The 21894-nt window shown below is 45.6% G+C and overlaps 1 protein-coding gene across 1 annotated transcript; it reads left to right on the top strand.

The window, feature by feature from the left end:
* The first annotated feature begins 269 nt into the window (after nucleotides 1–269).
* Nucleotides 270–21292, top strand: LOC106579429 (centrosomal protein of 162 kDa). The gene is given in 29 exon segments (XM_045701542.1): nucleotides 270–1120; nucleotides 1335–1494; nucleotides 2398–2700; nucleotides 3903–4061; nucleotides 4255–4450; nucleotides 4771–4847; nucleotides 5191–5243; nucleotides 5649–5679; nucleotides 7134–7256; nucleotides 7401–7616; nucleotides 7833–7917; nucleotides 8028–8247; nucleotides 8617–8863; nucleotides 9260–9447; nucleotides 9816–9986; nucleotides 9988–9996; nucleotides 10434–10583; nucleotides 11212–11324; nucleotides 11405–11504; nucleotides 11632–11758; nucleotides 12825–12988; nucleotides 13086–13184; nucleotides 13286–13525; nucleotides 14108–14314; nucleotides 16026–16519; nucleotides 19972–20113; nucleotides 20231–20329; nucleotides 20494–20628; nucleotides 20760–21292. Coding segments are annotated over 29 exon segments (4593 nt in total). The 5' UTR covers nucleotides 270–1060; the 3' UTR covers nucleotides 20985–21292.
* Nucleotides 21293–21894: the final 602 nt, after the last annotated feature.

Raw genomic sequence — 21894 nt, 5'->3', positions numbered from 1 at the left:
AATCGAATTTCAAAAATCACTAACTGAAAGATTAAACAGAATTTTCAACAAGTATGATAAACGCTACAGAAATATTATTATATTTATATACTGAGGTAACGATAAAAACGAGGCTAGTACTGTACGGCAAGAATCAGGCTGACAGGAACCTATGTATCGGGTAGAATGTTGAGCGGAAGTGGGCGTTGCTACGTTGTGCAAAATTTCTATTGGTTGAAACTTCAATGTCTGCGTGTGAATGTGTTGCTCATCTATCCTTCAGAAGGAAAACACTCAGATTGACACAGACAGGAAATATGAGACACCATTCCCGGGCTAAATAATAATAACTTTTCTGATGCGTGAATTAATTATGAATGGACGGATTTTAAAAGGAAAATATATATACGAACAATCAGAAGCAGAAGGATAATGGTGATTGGTCATTCCGTAAATGCGTCTCTGAATAGCCAACCAATGGGCTTAGAGGTCTCACCCGGTTGTTGTCGCGGGAACTTTATGGAGCAATGAACACAAAACACTTGTTAGCTGCTACTGTAGCTAACGTTTGCAAATATAACAGTTTGCAAACCAACAGCCATGCATTTGTCGCTAGTTATGCATGCATCCCACTGATTGAATGTTTTGGTGGAGTGCAAATAAGATAGCTAGCTAGAAGACACTTTTGCCAGCTATAGCTAGGTGGCTGACGCTTACTTAACTAAAGCCAGCTAGCTAGCTAGGTGGCTAACGCTAACTAAAGCCAGTTAGCTAATCAGCTTAGCTAGCGAGTTACCATGCTAGCTAGCTACAACCAAATATTTTGTATAACTGCTACAACCGTCAAGGCTAGCTACCTAGCGAAATACACTAACTAAATAAGCAAGATCGACAATATTGTGAAAAGCTACATCCACGTTGGTTGCCTAGGTAACTAGCCTGTTAGAAAGTTAAAGAGGCGTTTGAGTCTTGTTGGATCGCAAACGTCTCACTATTGTTATCCTGCCACTGTTATCCTCCCATTTTTTCCCCGGCAAGATACAGGTAGCTAGCTAGTTATCTATCATCTTTGACTGGAATCATGGCACATCGACTGACGAAAGATGAGCTTGATGAACAGTTCGAGCAGTTTTTGAAAGAGGTGAGTTTAACGTTACTGCAGACACGATAGCAGCACTATGTCTGCAATTCTGGGTGTTCATAGCTAAAGTTACTCACTAATGACGGCCCTTCTTTATATCCACACCAAAGATACTGATAACCAGCCTTTTCATATGTGTCCATACTACTATGTATTCACTTAACCAACTAGCTAGATGGCTACTTTAACCTAGTCCCCATTGACTTGTATTCAGTCTGTCTCAGATGACTCAGTGGATTTGGGTGGCAGTGCTATGCGCTCCAGTGTTCTGGACAGCCTGGGCAGAGCCTCTCAGAAACCACCCCCAAAGAAGACATCAGCTGCCCCTGTGCCGTGGTGGCAGGAGGAGGACAGCGAAGAGACACCTGGCAGAGGTAAGCAAAGCCAGGGATGTGTAGGTTGATGTGCTTCAGTTCAGTTAGGATTCTCTCTCTCTCTCTCTCTCTCTCTCTCTCTCTCTCTCTGTGTGTGCTTGTCATTGGTTCATTCTGTGTATGTTTCTTTGTGCTTGCGTGTTTCATGACATGCTGAAAGGTTATAATATCTTTCGAGGGACACTGTGACTATGTGCTGATTTTTCATCTGCTCTGTAATTCCTGGAACATCTGTTGCATTTAATTTCAGCATCATAACCTGTTCCCTGCTGCTACTCTCCTGATAATTATGGTTTGACTCCTTTCATGAGTTCATCTTTGGTTGGTTTACGTCAGTCGACTTTTCATGACGCATTTGTATATCAGTCTTCTTCTATAGCTGTCTGCCCCCCACCTTCTTCTCTCCTTTCTCTTCCATCTCGTCTTTCTTTTCACCTGTCCCCAGCAGAGGCTGCCAAACGCAGGTTCACTAAACCCAAAAGGCCCCAGCAGCAGGCTGTGGTGAAAACTCAGGAGGATGAGAGTGAGAGCAGCCCAATGAAAAGCCCCCCTCAGGGTATAGGAATCACTCCTGTAACCCCCTAGTTTCTTAGGGCCACCCAATGGCACATTGTCTCCCCATCATTGGTGTTAGTGCAGTGACATGCTGCCAACCTTCACTTTCTCTCATTAGCTTTAGTCCTGCCCTCTGCCCTCTCCTTTGCTATATTTGTTGTTTTTTTGCCTTAGATCTTCCCTTCCTCCAAGCTAACCCTTAAATATTTCTAGCTCACATTTAGTAGTTCTCTCCTTTTGCCCACCTACTCTTTGAAGGTGTCCCTTTCCCTGAGATCCTTTTATTTGTGTGTACAGAACATGATTCCTTTCTCATCTTTATCTACCCTCTTATCTTCCATTGGTTAGCTGTCACAGTGGAAGCCCCCACAAGGCCCACCCCCAAACCTCGCAGCAAAGCTCTGGATAAGCTCAGTCAGCTGGACAAGGTCCATGGAGCCAATCAGGATGCTGCTTCTCACATTGCTGCGGGACTGGAAAATAACAGCCCAGAACACGACTCCTCCCACTCTGCCAGGCAGGGGAGCCCTCCCATGAATGAGAGCTCCCATAATGCATCAGGAGGGATTAGTCCTGAGGGGAGTACCTCTCTCCGCGACACACCAGTGGACAGTCACAGCAGTGATAGTGACTCACAGGGTCTTGAAGATGGTAAAGTCGTAGTAGCTAGACAAGAGACAAATCCCCCAAAACCCTGGTAGACTAGTAGTTAGACTAGTATAGTATAATGATAGTAGCTAGAGACAGATCCAAACCTGCTGCCCTGGTAGACTAGAAAGTGGAGGTGAATATTCAACATCAGTGTGACTAGTCTCGTGTTGCCATACTTCCCAGACCTGTATCCACATTACAAAGGTGGAATTCAAGGTTTTTATGACTGAAACCATAATTTTTGTAAAACATACTGTTTACTCTCTGTCTCCTTGTAACTTTTGATATTTATTTTGTTTTCCTCTGCTAATGGAGCGCTGTAAATTAACAAATTAAAAGCATAGCTTTGGAAAAAATAAAGAACTTTCTGAACCTCAAGGGTAGGTGTTATGGTTACTGGTGCTAAATCCGGTCATGTTCTATCAACGCCAGACAATTCAGTGTGTCGAGGAGCGCTATGCTTCAAGCAAACTATTTTACCGTTAGTTTCAGCGCTTCATTTGGGCAAATTTTTTTCACGAGTAAAATTACTCCCAACTGCTTTTACTAGTCTAACTCTGGAGAGCCTGAGATTAGGGCTTTTTTTTTTTTTTACTATAACCAGTGCTTGTTTTTCATTCTGTAAATGTCACGATGTTCACTCAGTGCTGAAATGGAAAAGTTAAGACATGTTTTGACATGGTGAGAATAACTTAGGAAAATCTTTTTATCTTGACAGCTATTTGTATTGCAAAACCATTTGAATATTTATGAGGATATGGAGCTTTTCTACAGTACCCTCCCTCCAGTAGACTGGCAGCAAGTGGTAGTGGAGCTGAGATCAAAGTTAGCTCTACTGCTCTGTCTTCTCTCTTCTGTGTGTGCTGTTCCCCTCTTAAATGGACCGCATGGCCTTTGAGGGGCTCTGCAGGCCTGTATACCCCAGGATGTCAATCTCCTGCAAATGATAAAACACAGCTAATGAGCTACATTACCATAGTGGAATTTCAAACACAGTCTGGAATATTGTCAGCTTGGTGTCTGTATGGACAGACTCCTTTTTTTTAGCTCTTCAAGTCCTGTGCTGAGCTGTCTGACCACAGTAAGGCCAATACAACAACCACAGGTCCTCTTTCAGTTCAGGAAGTAGCCTAAAGCAAGAGCAATTTCTGTTTCCTGTAATTACCTGAATTGAACAGTCCATTATTTTTGTTGTTTTCCAGGATTGCTGAGATCTGAGAAGACGTTCTGTAAGTCTCTGAGAAGATCCCAGCCCATCCAGGAGGAGGAAGAGGAGCTGCAGCATCAGGGAGTAGAGAGGGGTTTGGAGGAGGAGGGGGCAGAGCCTGTCATCTTCAGCAGAGACAGTCTGGAGCCTGAGGGTGAGTCTGCTCAGGAGGGATGGATAGATACTCTCTCTATGATGTCACCAGATCTAGCTCAATCCATTGCTAACCTGACATCAGGGTAGTGACATGAAAGCAGCTGTACGTGCCAGCTTTAAACTATTTTACTTTAAACTCTTTGAAAGTAGCAATGGTTGAAACATGTCTGTCTGTGATTGTGTCTACCCAGACTCTGTGATGGCATCCGGACCAGGTCAGAATGCTGCAGTGGGTCTTGGTCTGGGCATGGACAGCCTGGAGGAGGAAGAGGAGAAGGCCCGCTTCTTTGCCCACCTGGAGGGAGGTGCGTCCTCCACAATAGACTACTCCAGACTCAACAAAGATCTGGATTCCACCAGCGCCTCCACCACCGCTACCACCCTCAGGTATCTACCACACTCCACGGAGCTAAGGGGGGTGTTGTCTCTACACAATGGTCTCAGGTCGGTTTTGCGTTTCCACTTTCGAGTGGTTAAGGTTAGGACTTTGTGAATACAAGCTGATCCTAGATCTGTAACTAGAGGCATCTTCACTCCGGAGCATGACACTCCAAGTCGCCCCAGGCCTAGCTGTTGCTGCCTTTTGAAGCCACTGCTGGGGTTGTCCCAAGGAGACCCTCAGTGTTGCAGGCAGTGGCTGGGTAAGGTCATTACTGTCACTCCCAGCGTGTGATCTGTGAATGACACTTGTTCTGCTGTTTCTCCAGGAAGGCAGAGGCGGCTGTGGCGGCGGTCGATCAGAGAGAGGAGGAGAGAGCTATGGAGTCTGACCGACTCTCCCCAGGTAGGACAGATGATGCACTCATAGAATTAGGAATTATAATAATCATTTAATAGGATCTCTATGCTCACACTACTCCAGACCCTGCGTGGTTCAATAGGTTTTGTTTTCTTTCAAATACTTTGAAGTTGAGGGGGGTTTGCGCTTTTGGGACGATTCCGTTGGTTCAATTGCAACAGGCAAGCTCAATCAATTGCCGTTAAGGTATTTGAAAGGAAACAAATCCTATTTGAACCCAGGTCTGTTGTCATTTACAGTGGCACTCTGTCAGACAAGTATTTGCACATACCTCATCTGCGTGATTGTAGCTCATGAGTGAATCTGTCATTCTGTCTGCCTGCTGCAGCCTCCCCCCACTACAGCGAGGATGAGGACTTCGAAGATGAGGTCATTGAGGAGGTGAGAAATTGGGTGAGACTAGGTTTTATGCGAGTCTGATTTGAAAATGTTGTCATTTAGTTCTAATAACACTTTGTAAGGGAGTGATTTGAACCAGAGGTTTAAACCCGAACGTTGGTTGTAATTGCATCATGTAGAATTGCCCCATGATGAGTTGTAAGCAGGAGTCGTTTGTGCTGCTCTCATGCTAATCACTTTGGGTTAAAAAAAGCCACCATTTATAAAGGTAATAAGGCATTCAGCAGTTATCCCAGCTCTCTCTCAAGAGGTAGAGTGAGAAGAAGGGGTCTTTAATGGTGGGTGTGCCAAGTCTCTTGTTTGTGATTGGCTGAGTATGTGGTGGGCGACTGACTGCATGGCTCTTTTGTTTTGCTCATCTCGTTTTGTTCTCTCTCTTTCTTTCAGAAGCCTAAAAGGCCTGCCATGCTCACCAAAGGTATTATAAACCAACATCCATTTTTCTTTTCTGGGTCAGAGTGGGTTTTTAATTCAGCACGAGTATGTTTCTCATGTTTTATTAGCCCTATGTACTGCATACACATGGTTTACACCGTCCAACAAAATGTTTACTTGCAGTTATCTTCTCAACAATGCAGCAACAATAATAAAATAGAAAAATACTAACCTAAAGTAAATGGCTCTGTAGAACAGAATTAACATTATAGCATAAGTATAATACAGGAATGCACAATATAGTCCAGTATTTACATGTGTTTTGGGGCAAGGGCGATTGGGAAGCAAGTCTTTAGTGTGTGTGTTAGTGCTGCACGATATACGAAACTTCGGTACTTTTTCGATACTAGAATTCTTGTTACTTTCGGTACTTCTGTCAAATGTGTCTCACGACGTCTACTGATTGAAAGAGGAAAGTCTGTTTCTATCAGCACAGCCGATGTTCCCTTGTAGCGCGAGAGCACTGTGCCTGCTCCTCTTACTCATTGCTAGCCTGTCCTGAGGAATCACTGCACTTATGCTGCACAGAAGTTAACACTTAAGTAATTTCAATGTTGAAACTGTTAATTACTGTTCACAAAACAATGTCCATTACAGGCTAGAACACTTTGCAATGCAAGAAGATACCGGTAGCTTTCAGCTTTGTAGGCTAATTTTCCTTGCTAGCTTACAGCTGACGCTAACATCAATTCACTACCCTGGTACCTTGTTTGTGATATGAAAATATTGCTTGCTTCAAAGCTGATTCTCCCCAAAAACTTTATTCATTCACGTCGTCTTCCCCAACTCACGTCTCTCCCAGTCAAGATCATTTTTTCTCGAGCCTTATGGAAAGCCTTCTGGGTCTTTGCGTGTCAGAAAAGATACACGTCAAATTTTGACACGCAAAGACCCAAATGCCGTTCCATAGAGCCTCGCACTGAGTGTGTGTGTGTGTGAATGACGTCATGGGTCTTAAAAGAGACAGCCCACACTTTTGTAAAAGAAATGCAAATGTTGTTGATCAGTACAATAAAATAAATCCCAAATGGAAGGGAAACTGTTTTTCATCTGTAGTCCCATGAAATCAGCCAAAACAAGTTCAATAACTCAATACATGCACACACTCTTATTGCTTCGTCTTATTGCTTACCCAGTTTAGTTTTCTGTGACTGGCTAATACGACTTCTTTTTTTGCTGTGGTATCGACTATCGTGATGGTATCGAGCGTTGTGATACTAAACCTTGTATCGTGACAACACTAGTGTGTGTTGTGTACACAGTATACAGTGTCTCTGGTTCCTCTAACAGTACCCCTGTTTCACAGGCATGTGATTTATTCCTGATGAATCGTTTCCTGCCTTTATGACACCGTCCTCTATTCATAAAGTATTGTAACTGACCTACCCCTAAAATCAATATTCTATTTGTCCTGATCACATCATTTCCTGGTGTAAGTGTCCCTCCATGATTCTCTGGACTCGACCGGTGAACTCCTGTCCCCTGGAGAGGACAGTGACACCAGGGAGGAACCAGGGAGGAACCAGGGAGCAGAGGAGTTCATAGAGACGGCACTACCAGGTGAGACTAGACAGACTTTCAGTCAGGTCCTACTGGATGTAGCTATGTACCCCTAGACACTTATGTGGATTAGGCTTCATCTGTGTCAGTTTGGTGGTGACGGATGATGGTGAACTTGGTGGTGTTCCTGTGTGGTCTGTGTAGCCCAGTCGTATGGCCAGAGTGGGGCCAGTGAGATGGAGGCTCTACAGGATGCCTACAGACAGATCAGTGGCTCTCTGGAGGACTCAGACCATCATCACCACCCTTCATCACCAGTCAGGAGGGAGAGGAGGAGGAGCAGTCCTGTTCCTGTCTCTCCCTCTGTACCTGAGCTCTCCAGAGGAACACTACTAGCACCAGTCTCCACCACAGAGTCAGGTTGGTCAGTCTCCACCACTGATATGTCTGTGGTGAACCTGTCAAGTAAATAGAATAGTGTTTCCAATCGTAACTAACTGCAGATCCACACATGTCCATCCTTATTCTGACAAGATGGTACATTTGAAGTTGTAAGATTGTGTTGAGGTGTTACAAATGGACTTGAATGTCTGATTGATTCATGATTGATTGATTAACTTCGATGTGTTTTCTCAGAGCTGCCCACTGCAGAGGAGCTGATGCGTCCCATCCGACCAGACAGCATGGACGACACCAGAGGCTTCACTCTGCAGCCTGCTAGGTGAGTCTACAGCTGTCTGTCACAGGGCTGTAGTAGGGAAGGACAACCGACACTCTCTGGAAGGTACAGAATGGAGTGGATAGACGTTAACATGAGCTGTGTGTTCACAGTGAGACCCAGCTCAGCCCAGAGAAGACTGGCCAGTCCTTATGCCGTAGATCCCGTGAGTCAAGCCCAAGACGCTCAGCAGAGCCAGACAGTCCTCCGGCCTCCCCAGGCCCCCGTCCCAGAAGCATCAGAGAGGAGGTACAGAGGCTGATGAGGCAGGATCAGGACAGCTCCTCCCCTGACCTGACCTCCATTAAACCCAGAAACAAGAGAAGCCAGCAGGTAAGGGACGGGAACGGAGCCCTTGTTAATAAGCACTTAACCCTACCATACATAACCACACTGATTCAGGTGTTCACACCTACCTGAACTGTTTCCACATTACATAGCCATTGCTCCGACATTGCTCATCCTAATACTTATATATTTCTTAATTCCATTCTTTTACTTTTAGATTTGTGAATTGTTAGTGACTACTGCACTGTTAGGAACACAATAATTTCTCTACACCCGCAATAACATCTGCTGAATATGTGTATGTGACCAATAACATTTGATTTGCATCAAAGGTGATTATCATTTACAATGTACAATTACTACAATGTAGATGGTGACATGATTTGTATATTGACAATATCATATTTCTCATAGGTTCCTGGACGTTCTACGGTAGCTGGTCCCTTCACATCCTCGTTGAGGAAGCCTTATGTTGCCCCTGGCAGTGGTAGAGTGGAGAGTAAACCATCAGCCGGGGCCACCAGGACCTCTGGAACTAGGAAATCCGGTCCTACCAGACCTCGGGCTACAGCCAAGCCCCCCTCTCCTCTAACCCAGAGGAAGCCTCTCAGCCAGGCAACATACCAGAGCCTCAGCCCCCTCCTCTCAGAGAGAGATAAAGGTAGGAGAAAAGGAACTCCTCACACATTGACAACCAAAGCTAGTAGGTGTAGTGTAAATGTGCTTAAAAAATATGTTGTATCAGAGTTAGAACTATATCTAAGTAGTATAGCACAACACTACTACAGTATAATACATAACACTAACATTTCCCACATGTTGCTGTGTGGTTGTACTCCTGATCCAGACTAATGTTGCTGTGTGGTTGTACTCCTGATCCAGACTAATGTTGCTGTGTGGTTGTACTCCTGATCCAGACTAATGTTGCTGTGTGGTTGTACTCCTGATCCAGACTAATGTTGCTGTGTGGTTGTACTCCTGATCCAGACTAATGTTGCTGTGTGGTTGTACTCCTGATCCAGACTAATGTTGCTGTGTGGTTGTACTCCTGATCCAGACTGTGGTGGTCTGAGGGTGAGCAGTGAGCTGGTGGCAGGGGTCCAGTCCTTCGCTGCCTTCCTCCAGCAACAACATCAGATGGAGACGAGAGGTCGCCAGGATACCAGTCACACGGTCTCCTGGGAAACCAAAGGTCAACAGGAAGCCAGCCAGACTCAGGAGACTGAGCGTCCATCAGAGAGGAAAGTAAGTCAACATACTGGAGTTGTTTTTCAGTCTGTGGCGCATCAAGTTCGTTCATCAGTGTGCTGCAATTTCTTTTCAGGTGAGTATGATGTTTTTCTCCGCTCACCTGGTCATATGATAGGGGCGTGACTTCTACTTTGTTGAGTTGTCCAACCCAGCTGATTGCTCCTTGCTCTATCATAAGTCTGATTGACTGATTTCAGTTTGGATCTTATGTAGTGTGTGTTCATACCTGGATGAATATAGCAGTCAATTATTGTTGCCTTCTTGGTGCTGAATTTCGCAACATTATGGCCTTCAATATACATTCAAGTGCTAGCAACTATCCATTATAAAAGACTCTAACCATGCGGTTACCCCTCTGTCAGAGTGAGCCCAGGGAGGAGGGCAGGTCTGTGGAGGTGGAGGAGAGCCCCCTAGTGTCCAGGCTGAGACTGCAGCTAGCCCAGAGGGAGAGAGAGCTCCACACCAGAGAGGAAGAGCTACTGCTGCAGCACGACACAGAGCTCAGCTCACTGAGACAGGAGAACTACCTCATGGCAGAGCAAGGTAGAGGGACACACACACTTACATTCACATGGACCGTCATGTCTCTAAAGAGCATAGTTCCATCTGTTTGACCACCGACTTCCTGCATCCTTCTATTGTAACAGGAAATAACATGTTCTCGTTGACTGTCGGAACAGTTTAAAACCCCTACGTCAGCACTCCTGTTGCTATGGCACCAGCACTGCTCATTTTATTTAGCTGCTTTGTGTGTCTCAGTTTTGTAATACTGTTATTCAAGCTATTGAATAAAGCAGTTGTGAAGGACCCAGCTGATACAGGAGCAAAATAAAATATTCCATTAAACAATAGCATGTTATCTAAGATATCTCTGCCATTCACTGAAGACCAGTTAAATTAGCTCAAACTGTAGTAGATGCAGACATCACTCGTGTGTTATTTGTGATGTGTACTTGTGAGTCTTGTCCCCTGTGTTTCAGCTGCACAGTACGGAGGAGGCCAACAGCAGGAAGAAGGGCCGGTTGGGTCGTGGTCTGGACGGGCCCTTGGACCCCCTCACTGAGGGCAAACTCAGACTGATAGAGAAAGAGGTGAAGGAACAGGAGACCATCATCCAGGGATACCAGCAGGTCCGTACACACGTCTGTTTGTCTCTGTCTACTCTGTGATTGTTTGGCCATCTCTCTTGGTCTTTTCTCTTCCAGTCTGCGTTTTAAGGAAACAAGACTTAATTGTACTGCATTTGTTCAGCGCCAGGCTGGCGGTGACTCATTGGCTTTGAATCCATCCCAATTACCCAGAGTCTCTGTGACTGCAGAGGTTATATATACAGGCCACTGATCAGGGTAATGGAATTCCTCAGTTCACGGACTTAATTCCAGGAGGGGGTGTGGGTTTGTAGCAGGCAGCACAGTTAGCCTTTTTTCCTCCAGATTGTGACCAGCTTAGAGATGTGACAATAACACTGTCTGATAACCTCTCATAATCACAGTGCCTACAGCCGAGCTCCTAAACTCAGTGGCTACAGTACACACACACACACCACCATGATGGAACTGTAGCAGTTCTTCATTAGGCATGCTGAATGTATTCCCTCATCTCACAGCTTCTAGTCGTTTGATTTGATGTAGGTTAAATGCATAGAACAGGTATTTCTGATCAAACTAATTTACCCAGATGGGTCTATAGTTGAGACACTTAATGTGATTCTCTCTGTCGCTTGCTGTGTGTGTGTGTGTGTGTGGGGGGGTGTAACAGGAGAATGAGAAGTTGTACCTGCAGATGAAGGCTCTTCAGGCTCAGGGTAAACTCAATGAAGAGGCCATGTTCACAGAGAACCAGAGGCTGCTAAACGAACTGGCCCTTACCAAGTGAGTTGACACATACATATGCACAGACACGTACCTATCCACGTCATTGAATGTTAACACTGACGCTTATTTATGCCCAGGGAGCGGATGAGCAACTCGCCGAGGACTGTGGGTAATGTAGTCTGTGTGGCCCATATTCAGCGCATCACACAGCTGCAGGACCAGATGCAGGCAGCACAGGTGAGTGTTCAGTCACGTCACACAATCACCTCTAAAAGGAAGGCCTAGATGTTACTTTGGAGATGAAACAATCAACTCATCTTAAAGGGGAAGGACCAGTCTCACCTTTGACCGTGTGTGTGTGCAGAGGACTGAAGAGAGACTGGTGGAGGAGACCCACAGGCTGAAGCAGGAGAAACAGGCCCTGGAGGTGGACCTTCAAATGATGAGGAAAGAGAGAGACCTGGCCAAAGCGCAGGTCGTCTACACCTCAGGTTAGTGTGTGAGAGACCTGGCCAAAGCGCAGGTCGTCTACACCTCAGGTTAGTGTGTGAGAGACCTGGCCAAAGCGCAGGTCGTCAACACCTCAGGTTAGTGTGTGAGAGACCTGGCCAAAGCGCAGGTCGTCTACACCTCAGGTTAGTGTGTGAGAGACCTGGCCAAAGCGCAGGTCGTCTACACCTCAGGTTAGTGTGTGAGAGACCTGGCCAAAGCGCAGGTCGTCAACACCTCAGGTTAGTGTGTGAGAGACCTGGCCAAAGCGCAGGTCGTCTACACCTCAGGTTAGTGTGTGAGAGACCTGGCCAAAGCGCAGGTCGTCTACACCTCAGGTTAGTGTGTGAGAGACCTGGCCAAAGCGCAGGTCGTCTACACCTCAGGTTAGTGTGTGAGAGACCTGGCCAAAGCGCAGGTCGTCTACACCTCAGGTTAGTGTGAGAGAGACCTGGCCAAAGCGCAGGTCGTCAACACCTCAGGTTAGTGTGAGAGAGACCTGGCCAAAGCGCAGGTCGTCTACACCTCAGGTTAGTGTGTGAGAGACCTGGCCAAAGCGCAGGTCGTCAACACCTCAGGTTAGTGTGAGAGACACCTGGCCAAAGCGCAGGTCGTCAACACCTCAGGTTAGTGTGAGAGAGACCTGGCCAAAGTGCAGGTCGTCTACACCTCAGGTTAGTGTGTGAGAGACCTGGCCAAAGCGCAGGTCGTCTACACCTCAGGTTAGTGTGTGAGAGACCTGGCCAAAGCGCAGGTCGTCTACACCTCAGGTTAGTGTGTGAGAGACCTGGCCAAAGCGCAGGTCGTCAACACCTCAGGTTGGTGTGTGAGAGACCTGGCCAAAGCGCAGGTCGTCTACACCTCAGGTTAGTGTGTGAGAGACCTGGAGGCTTGACTGTGGAATCAAACCTCTTGTTTCTACTCCCAAAGGACAATGTTCCCTGTTTCAAATCCAGTGACTTTTACAGATGTGTGGTTTAAACCTCCGTTAAAACATCCCATTGTTGTGGTTGACAGTCAAGTGGAGCTCTGTGACATGCTGTGGTCTATTGTCCTTGTCTCTGCCAGGGGATAAGAGCTTTGAGCTGCAGGTGGCAGAGGACAGGCATAAGGAGGAGGTGTGTGTTCTGAAGAAGAGGCTCCAGTGGTATGCTGAGAACCAGGAACTGCTGGACAGAGACTCTGCCAGACTGAGGGCTGCCACCGCAGACACACACAAACTCACAGAGCAGGTAGGACCCAACTCGACCTTATTTGAGAGTGTGTATTGTATTACTGTCATTTCCTGTAGGTCAGTATTTTGAAGGAAACGTTTGTTCCTCCAATCAGGTGGAAAAGCTGAAGATGGAGGTGGGGAAGAGAGCCAATCAGAGTAAGACTAAAGAGAGAGCTGGAGACGCTAAGAGGATACAGGACCTAGAACGACAGGTGAGTCAGTTGAGAAATATTTACTGTGTGTGTGCATGTATCCCTGATAGTGGCATACCTCTCATGACTCATGCCATATTTCTGTTCCCCCTCTCTCCCAGGTGAAGGAGATGGAGAAGATTCTCAGACAGAGGAACCCTAACTCCCTCCCAGCGCTCATCTACGCTGCAGCCAACGCACCTGCAGTGGATGAGGATGGAGGGGGCAAGAGCTCCCCGCCCACTCAGACCAGGGCCCTATTGGAGCGGCGCATCCAGAGGCTGGAGGCGGAGCTAGAGAGCCGTGACGACGAGGCCAAACGCAGCCTCCGAGCCATGGAACAGCAGTACCAGCGGATTAAGGTCTGTTCATACTCTCAGCTGAGTGGCACTGAGTGCTGTACTCATGTTACCATTCCCTGTCACTAGGCCTCACAGTCCTGTACCAATTAGCACTACACATACTTACAGCGACTTACTCTGACATACATGGCCTTGCTGTAAACACAACAGCTTCAAACTGGGTCTTAGAACTACCTGAAATGTTCATCCTCAACACAAAACACTCAATGTCCTCTCTCACACAAAGGAAAGATAAGAACAGGGTGAGGGGTCCTCGCTGTTCACCCTGTTCTCTTCATGTCTTTTTAGAGAGGGGTCAGAGGGCAAGTTCCAACAGCCTTGTGCAACACAACACTTGAATAGACAGTTCTGTTTGAAGCTCACGGTGGAGACGTTGAGGATGTCAGTGATTCCTCCTCTGTACAATATTTGTTATCCTTTCCAAATGTATGTCATTAGTCTTAATGTAATGTTTCATTAGACCAACACTGCCCTGGGGGGAAAAGGCTTTTTCTCAGGAAATGTGTTAAGACCAATAAATTGTATCAATGGAAATAAATCCCCTAAATATAAAAGTAGACTAATTTTACTGTGTGTCTGTAGCTCCAGTATGAGCAGCAGATCAGTGATCTGGAGCAGCGGTTAAGCCAGAAACACCCGGTCCAGACCGGGTCTCCTGGGGTCTGGCAGGCCCAGGTCTGCTCCCTGCAGCAGGAACTGGAGCTCCTGAAGGAGAACCATCAGAGTCGAGAGAGAAGCCTACAGGCTGAGGTCCACTCCCTACAGGAGCAGCTCACACAACAGGCACAGGTAGGCCTGCCTCTCTCTTGTCTACTTAGCCCACCTAAGAGGAAGTAAGTCTTAATAATTCATCCTGGATAAATGTTTTACATGTACAGTCATGGCCAAAAGTTTTGAATGACACAAATATTAATTTCCACAAAGTTTGCTGCTTCAGTGTCTTTAGATATTTTTGTCAGATGTTACTATGGAATACTGAAGTATAATTATAAGCATTTCATAAGTGTCAAAGGCTTTTATTGACAATTACATGAAGTTGATGCAAAGTGTCAATATTTGCAGTGTTGACCATTCTTTTTCAAGACCTCTGCAATCTGCCCTGGCAATCCGCCCTGGCATGCTGTCAATTAACTTCTGGGCCACATCCTGACTGATGGCAGCCCATTCTTGCATAGTCAATGCTTGGAGAATTTGTGGGGTTTTGTTTGTCCACCCGCCTCTTGAGGATTGACCACAAGTTCTCAATGGGATTAAGGTCTGGGGAGTTTCCTGGCCATGGACCCAAAATATCGATGTTTTGTTCCCCGAGCCACTTAGTTATCACTTTTGCCTTATGGCAAGGTGCTCCATCATGCTGGAAAAGGCATTGTTCGTCACCAAACTGTTCCTGGATGGTTGGGAGAAGTTGCTCTCGGAGGATGTGTTGTTACCATTCTTTACTCATGGCTGTGTTCTTAGGCAAAATTGTGAGTGAGCCCCACTCCCTTGGCTGAGAAGCAACCCCACACATGAATGGTCTCAGGATGCTTTACTGTTGGCATGACACAGGACTGATGGTAGCGCTCACCTTGTCTTCTCAGGACAAGCTTTTTTCCGGATGCCCCAAACAATCGGAAAGGAGATTCATCAGAGAAAATGACCTTACCCCAGTCCTCAGCATCAAATCCCTGTACCTTTTGCAGAATATCAGTCTGTCCTTGATGTTTTTCCTGGAGAGAAGTGGCTTCTTTGCTGCCCTTCTTGACACCAGGCCATCCTCCAAAAGTCTTCGCCTCATTGTGTGTGCAGATGCACTCACACCTGCCTGCTGCCATTCCTGAGCAAGCTCTGTACTGGTGGTGCCCCGATCCCGCAGCTGAATCAACTTTAGGAGATGGTCCTGGCGCTTGCTGGACTTTCTTGGGCGCTCTGAAGCCTTCTTCACAACAATTGAACCGCTCTCCTTGAATTTCTTGATGATCCGATAAATGGTTGATTTAGGTGCAATGTTACTGGCAGCAATATCCTTGCCTGTGAAGCCCTTTTTGTGCAAAGCAATGATGACGGCACGTGTTTCCTAGCAGGTAACCATGGTTGACAGAGGAAGAACAATGATTCCAAGCACCACCCTCCTTTTGAAGCTTCCAGTCTGTTATTCGAACTAAATCAGCATGACAGAATTATCTCCAACCTTGTCCTCATCAACACTCACACCTGTGTTAACGAGAGAATCACTGACATGATGGCAGCTGGTCCTTTTGTGGCAGGGCTGAAATGCAGTGGAAATGTTTTTTGAAGATTCAGTTAATTTGTATGGCAAAGAGGGACTTTGCAATTAATTGCAATTCATCTGATCACTCTTCATAACATTCTGGAGTATATGCAAATTGCCATCATACAAACTGAGGCAGCAGACTTTGTGAAAATTTATATTTGTGTCATTCTCAAAACTTTTGACCACGACTGTATGTAATGTTACCTGGAGCAGGTGTATTTTATTTAAATAAATTCAATCCATCAGTCTACCACCGAGCCAGAGAGAGCCCCCCAACGCAGCCCGTCTCGTCACCAGCGCCAAGCAGAGACGGCCCTGGGGGTCCGGATAGAGAGACTCAACCAGGAGCTGTCAGCCAAGACCCGCAGCGTCCAGGAGCTGAGCCGCACCGTAGAGAGACTCCAGAGGGAGAGGAAGACCATGCTGTGTGGCCCTGGCTCCAGATCAGAGGGCCGTGTTGGGCCTGGGGAGGCCAGGCGGCAGGCGGCTGGATCCAAAGGACCCATGGTGGTGGCTACCCCAGGGGAGAGCGGAGGCACGGTGGGAGAGATCGCAACGTTCCCTCCCACTCAGGATGAGAAGGACTACCAGCCCACAGCGTTCTCTGGGAGCCACATCTCAGAGGTGCTGCAGGTGAGCGAGGGGTTAAGGCTGCGTTTGGAGCAGCTGGAGCTGCAGAGGGACAAGGAGAGGGTGGTACTGCAGGCTGCAGCCGCCCAGGCCCAGGCCGAGCTTCGCAGGTATGTAGACACGCACACACACACATACTCATTTTGAATGCTTTATTTAGACCCACAATAAAAACTTTCAGTACAAAGGACTCCAGTAGTTCAGTGGTTGTACAGGTGCCTGACTCATTGGTAGAATGTTGTTCATTGATGGAGCTTCTATAAGGCTTTGTGTACAAACAGTTTCCTCCATACAGACATACTGGAATATTCCTGCGCATACTGGAATATTCCTGTGCTCGTTGAGCTTGTAATATGAAGAAATAAAACATTTTAAGCTAAACGGTCTGATCTGTTTCATCAGCCTTATTGCTTTTTAAATTGTATGTGCAGCGGTTGTATTTATTTTGTATCTATCGTCCCAGAGTCTGTTTTGAAAACATTTTTTTATTGACCCAGAGTCTGTTTTGAAGACATTTTTTTAGGGAGGATGGGATGCCCTTAATTTCAAGCCCTGGAGGGAATTATTTTATAAAGGCATAGAAAGAATTTGGTTGTAATTGTAATGTTGTGATATTTTATAAACTACCAAGAGTGGCCAATCATCCTCCAGGAGAGCATTTAAAGGGGCAGTGTTGTATTTTGAGACAGGCTTTAAGATGCAAAGAATAAGTGTAGCTTACATTTCTGTCTGATACTCTATGGTAAAAAAAGATAGTAATGCATTTTATGTTAAGTCAAAGGGTGTTAAGGAAGAAAATTGGGGAGACAAGTAAAAAAATCTGTCCCACTTGTCCAAAGGACAAATGGCTAAAAAAGTTCATGTCAAGCCCTGCACCTAATTAGCTGTTTTTCTCTGGCAGCCCTGCTGCAAACTGCAGCCCACACTAATGCAATTGTCCGAGACCACCAAAAATAAACTCCCAAAAATGGCTCTCTGATCCGAGGCTCGTGGTAATTTATAACTGAACCCTAAATATATAATTGCAACACACTCATGCACTCAGAGAGATGTCAACATTATTCTCAATCCCAAATAGACCCAAAATCCCTACATCCTAGGCACGCATTTGATACATGCTTTTGATGCCATCCCATTCATCCAGCCATTACATTGAAATAGTCCTCCGATTTTTAAAGTCACACCAGCCTCCACTGGTTGTAATATGCGACATGTTTACGACCACCGGGGTCCAGGGGCCTCATGTATAAACATTGCGTTAATTTCGCACTAAATATTTGCGTAAGCCATTTCTGAAAAGAATGCGTACATATACAAATATTGAGATTCATGATCTTGGCATACACCATACATACACACATGCTTCCCAATAGAAATCAGACCAATCCTAAAACTGAACGCGTCGTGAACAAGCATTAAAACTCCGCCTGGAAACTGCCAATCATTCACCTATTATGGTGACAATAACACCCTTATTGTTCCAGTTCATTTGGAACTGTTGGAATTAGCCCAAAGCGGTTTCTAATAGAAATGGCAAATGTGATCAAATGTTTTTGCATCTTATTATACTTTGCTGTTTTTTTTTTTCATGAATAAGAGTGTCATCCCTTATTTGCATAAAATACTACTTGCCTCCTTGCAATGCATTACTTCAACCACTAGAAATTGTGTGTACGCATGGTCTGAAGTTTACGAGTAGGTAAGCACGTTCTCACGTCAACTTTTATTTTGTAAATGACAACTTTTGTCGGAATGCATGTTTTGTGGTTTATTTTGTACGTAGGTAATGTTGTAAATAAGGCCACTGGTGTGCTGACCACCAGAGGATTAGGGTTAGATGATATGTGATGGTGTAACATGTTTCTACCGATCCTGCAGGGTCCAGAGCCCTATACTACATACTTGGTTTGAGGAGTTAGTGAGGTGACTCAGGATAACCTGTACTATGAAAGTGGCTCCCCTTTTAGCCAGGTACATTTCTAACTAACCTGCTCCAACGCATGCTAACTCATGGCTGACTCCATTTATCCTGAATTAAATGTCTGAGCCATGAGTTGAGGATCAATTCATTCAGATTCCCAACCTCTCGCAAACATTACGTCATCCCCTACGTTTGAGGAAGACGACTGATTAATAAAATATTTAATCAATGTTTTTTTGTGTTTTAAAATGCTTCACATTACACATTTAGTAATGACAGAATGCATTTGAAACTTCATGCACAGTAAAATGTTGGTAAATACAATGATTTTATCAATAGGAGTGGGGGGGAAAGGTGCTCATGCATTGATAAGCACACCAAAGACAGCATTAATGATAAGTAATCAAATAAAGACGGCACTTCTAATCACCCCAAAAGTACCTAAAACCGCTCTGGTCAAAAGCAGCGCACATTAAAGGGAATAGGTTGCCATTCGGAACGCAGACAGCGTCCCTGGCCATCTGGTGTTGGCAGCACCTTGTACCAACATCTGTATGCGTCAACAGACAGGACAAACCGATTTACATACTAATCACAGGTAATCTCAATAAAGGAGGATAATTGCTTCCGCGGGCCGCAAAATTAGCATTACACAAGCTGAATTAAATGTAAAATGATTTTAAAATGAAAAGCTTGGTATACACTGTGCTCTGTTGACATTTTAGAGAGAAGCTTGATTTTGTGAGAAATCTGAACAGGATTTTCGAATTTGAATATGAAAAGCCTTTACTAAGACATGAAAATACTACATGTCATGTCTCAATCTATACCGGTCTTACCTCTATTGTTTGATGTCCTGTGGATTTGATAAAAAAAAGATGAGTTCAACGGGAAAGTGTGTGCGTGTTTGTAGGTCGTAGTGAAAATACAAAACCCGTTGTGTTAAATGGGGAAGGCAGCAGAGGTTTAGTAGCAGCTTGGCCTGACTGTTTCATGACCTCACCATATGAATGATAATCAGCGTCACTAAAATACACAGTCGACCAAGCCATTATTGACATCGAAACGTGAACCTGAACTGATCATTTGGGTGGTTTTTGTTGTTTTGGGTACCTGTTTGTGGTTGTTTTGGGTACCTGTTTGTGGTTGTTTTGGGTACCTGTTTGTGGTTGTTTTGGGTACCTGTTTGTGGTTGTTTTGGGTACCTGTTTGTGGTTGTTTTGGGTACCTGTTTGTGGTTTGGTCTGACTGCATGTTTGTGGTAATTAGTAGCACCATTCTAAAAGCCTGTTTTACACCATATCCTGATTAATTTTGTTTCATTTTGATCTCGGCGTAAATGAAAAATGTGGCACTGACTCGCCCATGGATTGATATTTCAGCATTGTCTCAATGAAGAGTTCAGCGTTTGGCTAGCCACGTGCAACATGCACACAGTTACAAGCCTGCTAGAGTTGGTGGCAGGCGGACGAGCAATATCCGTCATACGGATGAAGCCTGAGCTGGAATGTGAAACTAACTGAAGATTGGCTAGCTTTAGAAAACATTGAGTAAATCTAGCTAACATCGTAGCTACCCCTCTGGAGCGCTGGGTTAGAGGATGCTATATGATTTATGGTGGTGTATCTACCTGTCCTGCAGGGTACAGCAGCATTCAGCAGAGCAGGTGTCCTCTCTCAGGGCTGACCATCAGAGGGAGCTGGAGCGCCTGCTTACCGGCCACGCCCTTGCCCACTCCTCCTCTAAAGTGGCCGAACTGACCAATCAGGTGACTGCGCAGGAGGTAAAGGCTCACAATGGACCAATCACATGTCAACTGAAAGTTATTGGTATTGAGTTATTAGTGTTCCAGGTATAACGTATCAACTGGATAAATGGGTTTGTTTTTATGAACCTTCAGATCATGGTGCAGCATTTGCGAGACCAGGTGAAGGAACTGCAGGGGACCAAAGATGCTCTGGCTGTGTCCAAGCTGAGGGAGGACACCCTACAGAACCAGGTACTTGGGATTCAGATCACATTTATCGTCCTCAACGTCATCAACACACTAGTGTTGTCACAATACTCATTATCACAGTACTTGAAGTGTCATAGCAAGGAAACAACACAAGGTGACTGTTTCCCGGGAAAAGCACAACATTAATGCTTGTTTCATCTCTTTAGCTGACAAGGCTGTTGGAGGAGCTGAAGCAGGCCAAGGAGTGCCACAGCCCAGAGCTCCGACACTTCACTAGCCTGGAGAGAAAGATCCACAGCATGGAGCTACGACACACTCAGAGGGAGAAAGAGCTCCAGCAGGTGAACACACACACACACACACACACGAAGAAAGAGCAGCTGCAGGTAAATCCACCCACAGAAAGAACACTGAATAACACACAATGACCAAACACTGAACATTAACACATGCCCACGGTGCCATCCTGCAGGTGATAGGTCAAACTCGGCTGGTGGTGGAGGCTGAGCAGCAGTCTGAGGTGGAGCGTTGGAGGAGGCTGGCTCAGGAGAAGACCCGGGAGCTGGAGGTCTTCCGTCTGGAACTGGACTCTATCCTGGACGTCTTGAGAGAACTTCAGAGACAGGGAGTGGTTATCCCTGCTCCGGACCGGGCTTCAGCTGGAGGACCTGAAACATGGGACATGGGCTCATTCTAATTACTTACAAATCTGTCCTCACCTTGTCTGATCTGAAAGAATTGACCAGGCGAAAGCCAGCCTAATGATGAGCTTCCACTATTTAAGCATTTTTTTTTTTTGTTCAGTGCTGATAAAGGGGAGGAGAGGGTGGATTTGTAAGCAATTGAGAGCCAACTCACACACCCTTTAGGAGGAACCCATCATTGTGCTGAACAATCAGGTTATTTATTTTTGTAGATTTGTATTTTTATACTTGATCATTTGGAATTTATTTTAAGTTATTCAATGTGTGTTAGAAAAATAAAGGACCTTTTGTATATATTTTTTTCCTGTGTGTGTTTGAATTTGTAACAAGATGAAACATCTCAAAGGTGACTAACAAATTATTCAAAATCACACTTTGGTGGTGCCCAAGAAAGTCCAGCAAGCGCCAGGACCATCTCCTAAAGTTGATTCAGCTGCGGGATCGGGGCACCACCAGTACAGAGCTTGCTCAGGAATGGCATCAGGCAGGTGTGAGTGCATCTGCACACACAGTGAGACGAAGACTTTTTGGAGGATGGCCTGGTGTCAAGAAGGGCAGCAAAGAAGCCACTTCTCTCCAGGAAAAACATCAGGGACAGACTGATATTCTGCAAAAGGTACAGGGATTGGACTGCTGAGGACTGGGGTAAAGGCCTTTTCTCTGATGAATCCCCTTTCCGATTGGGGCATCCGGAAAAAAGCTTGTCCGGAGAAGACAAGGTGAGCGCTACCATCAGTCCTGTGTCGTGCCAACAGTAAAGCATCCTGAGACCATTCATGTGTGGGGTTGCTTCTCAGCCAAGGGAGTGAGCTCACTCACAATTTTGCTTAAGAACACAGCCATGAATAAAGAATGGTACAAACACATCCTCCGAGAGCAACTTCTCCCAGTTTGGTGACGAAC

The sequence above is a fragment of the Salmo salar genome, chromosome ssa02, assembly GCF_905237065.1.
Source record: "Salmo salar chromosome ssa02, Ssal_v3.1, whole genome shotgun sequence".
In the NCBI taxonomy this organism is placed as follows: domain Eukaryota; kingdom Metazoa; phylum Chordata; class Actinopteri; order Salmoniformes; family Salmonidae; genus Salmo; species Salmo salar.
This window is presented reverse-complemented; position numbering and strand designations above follow the sequence as displayed.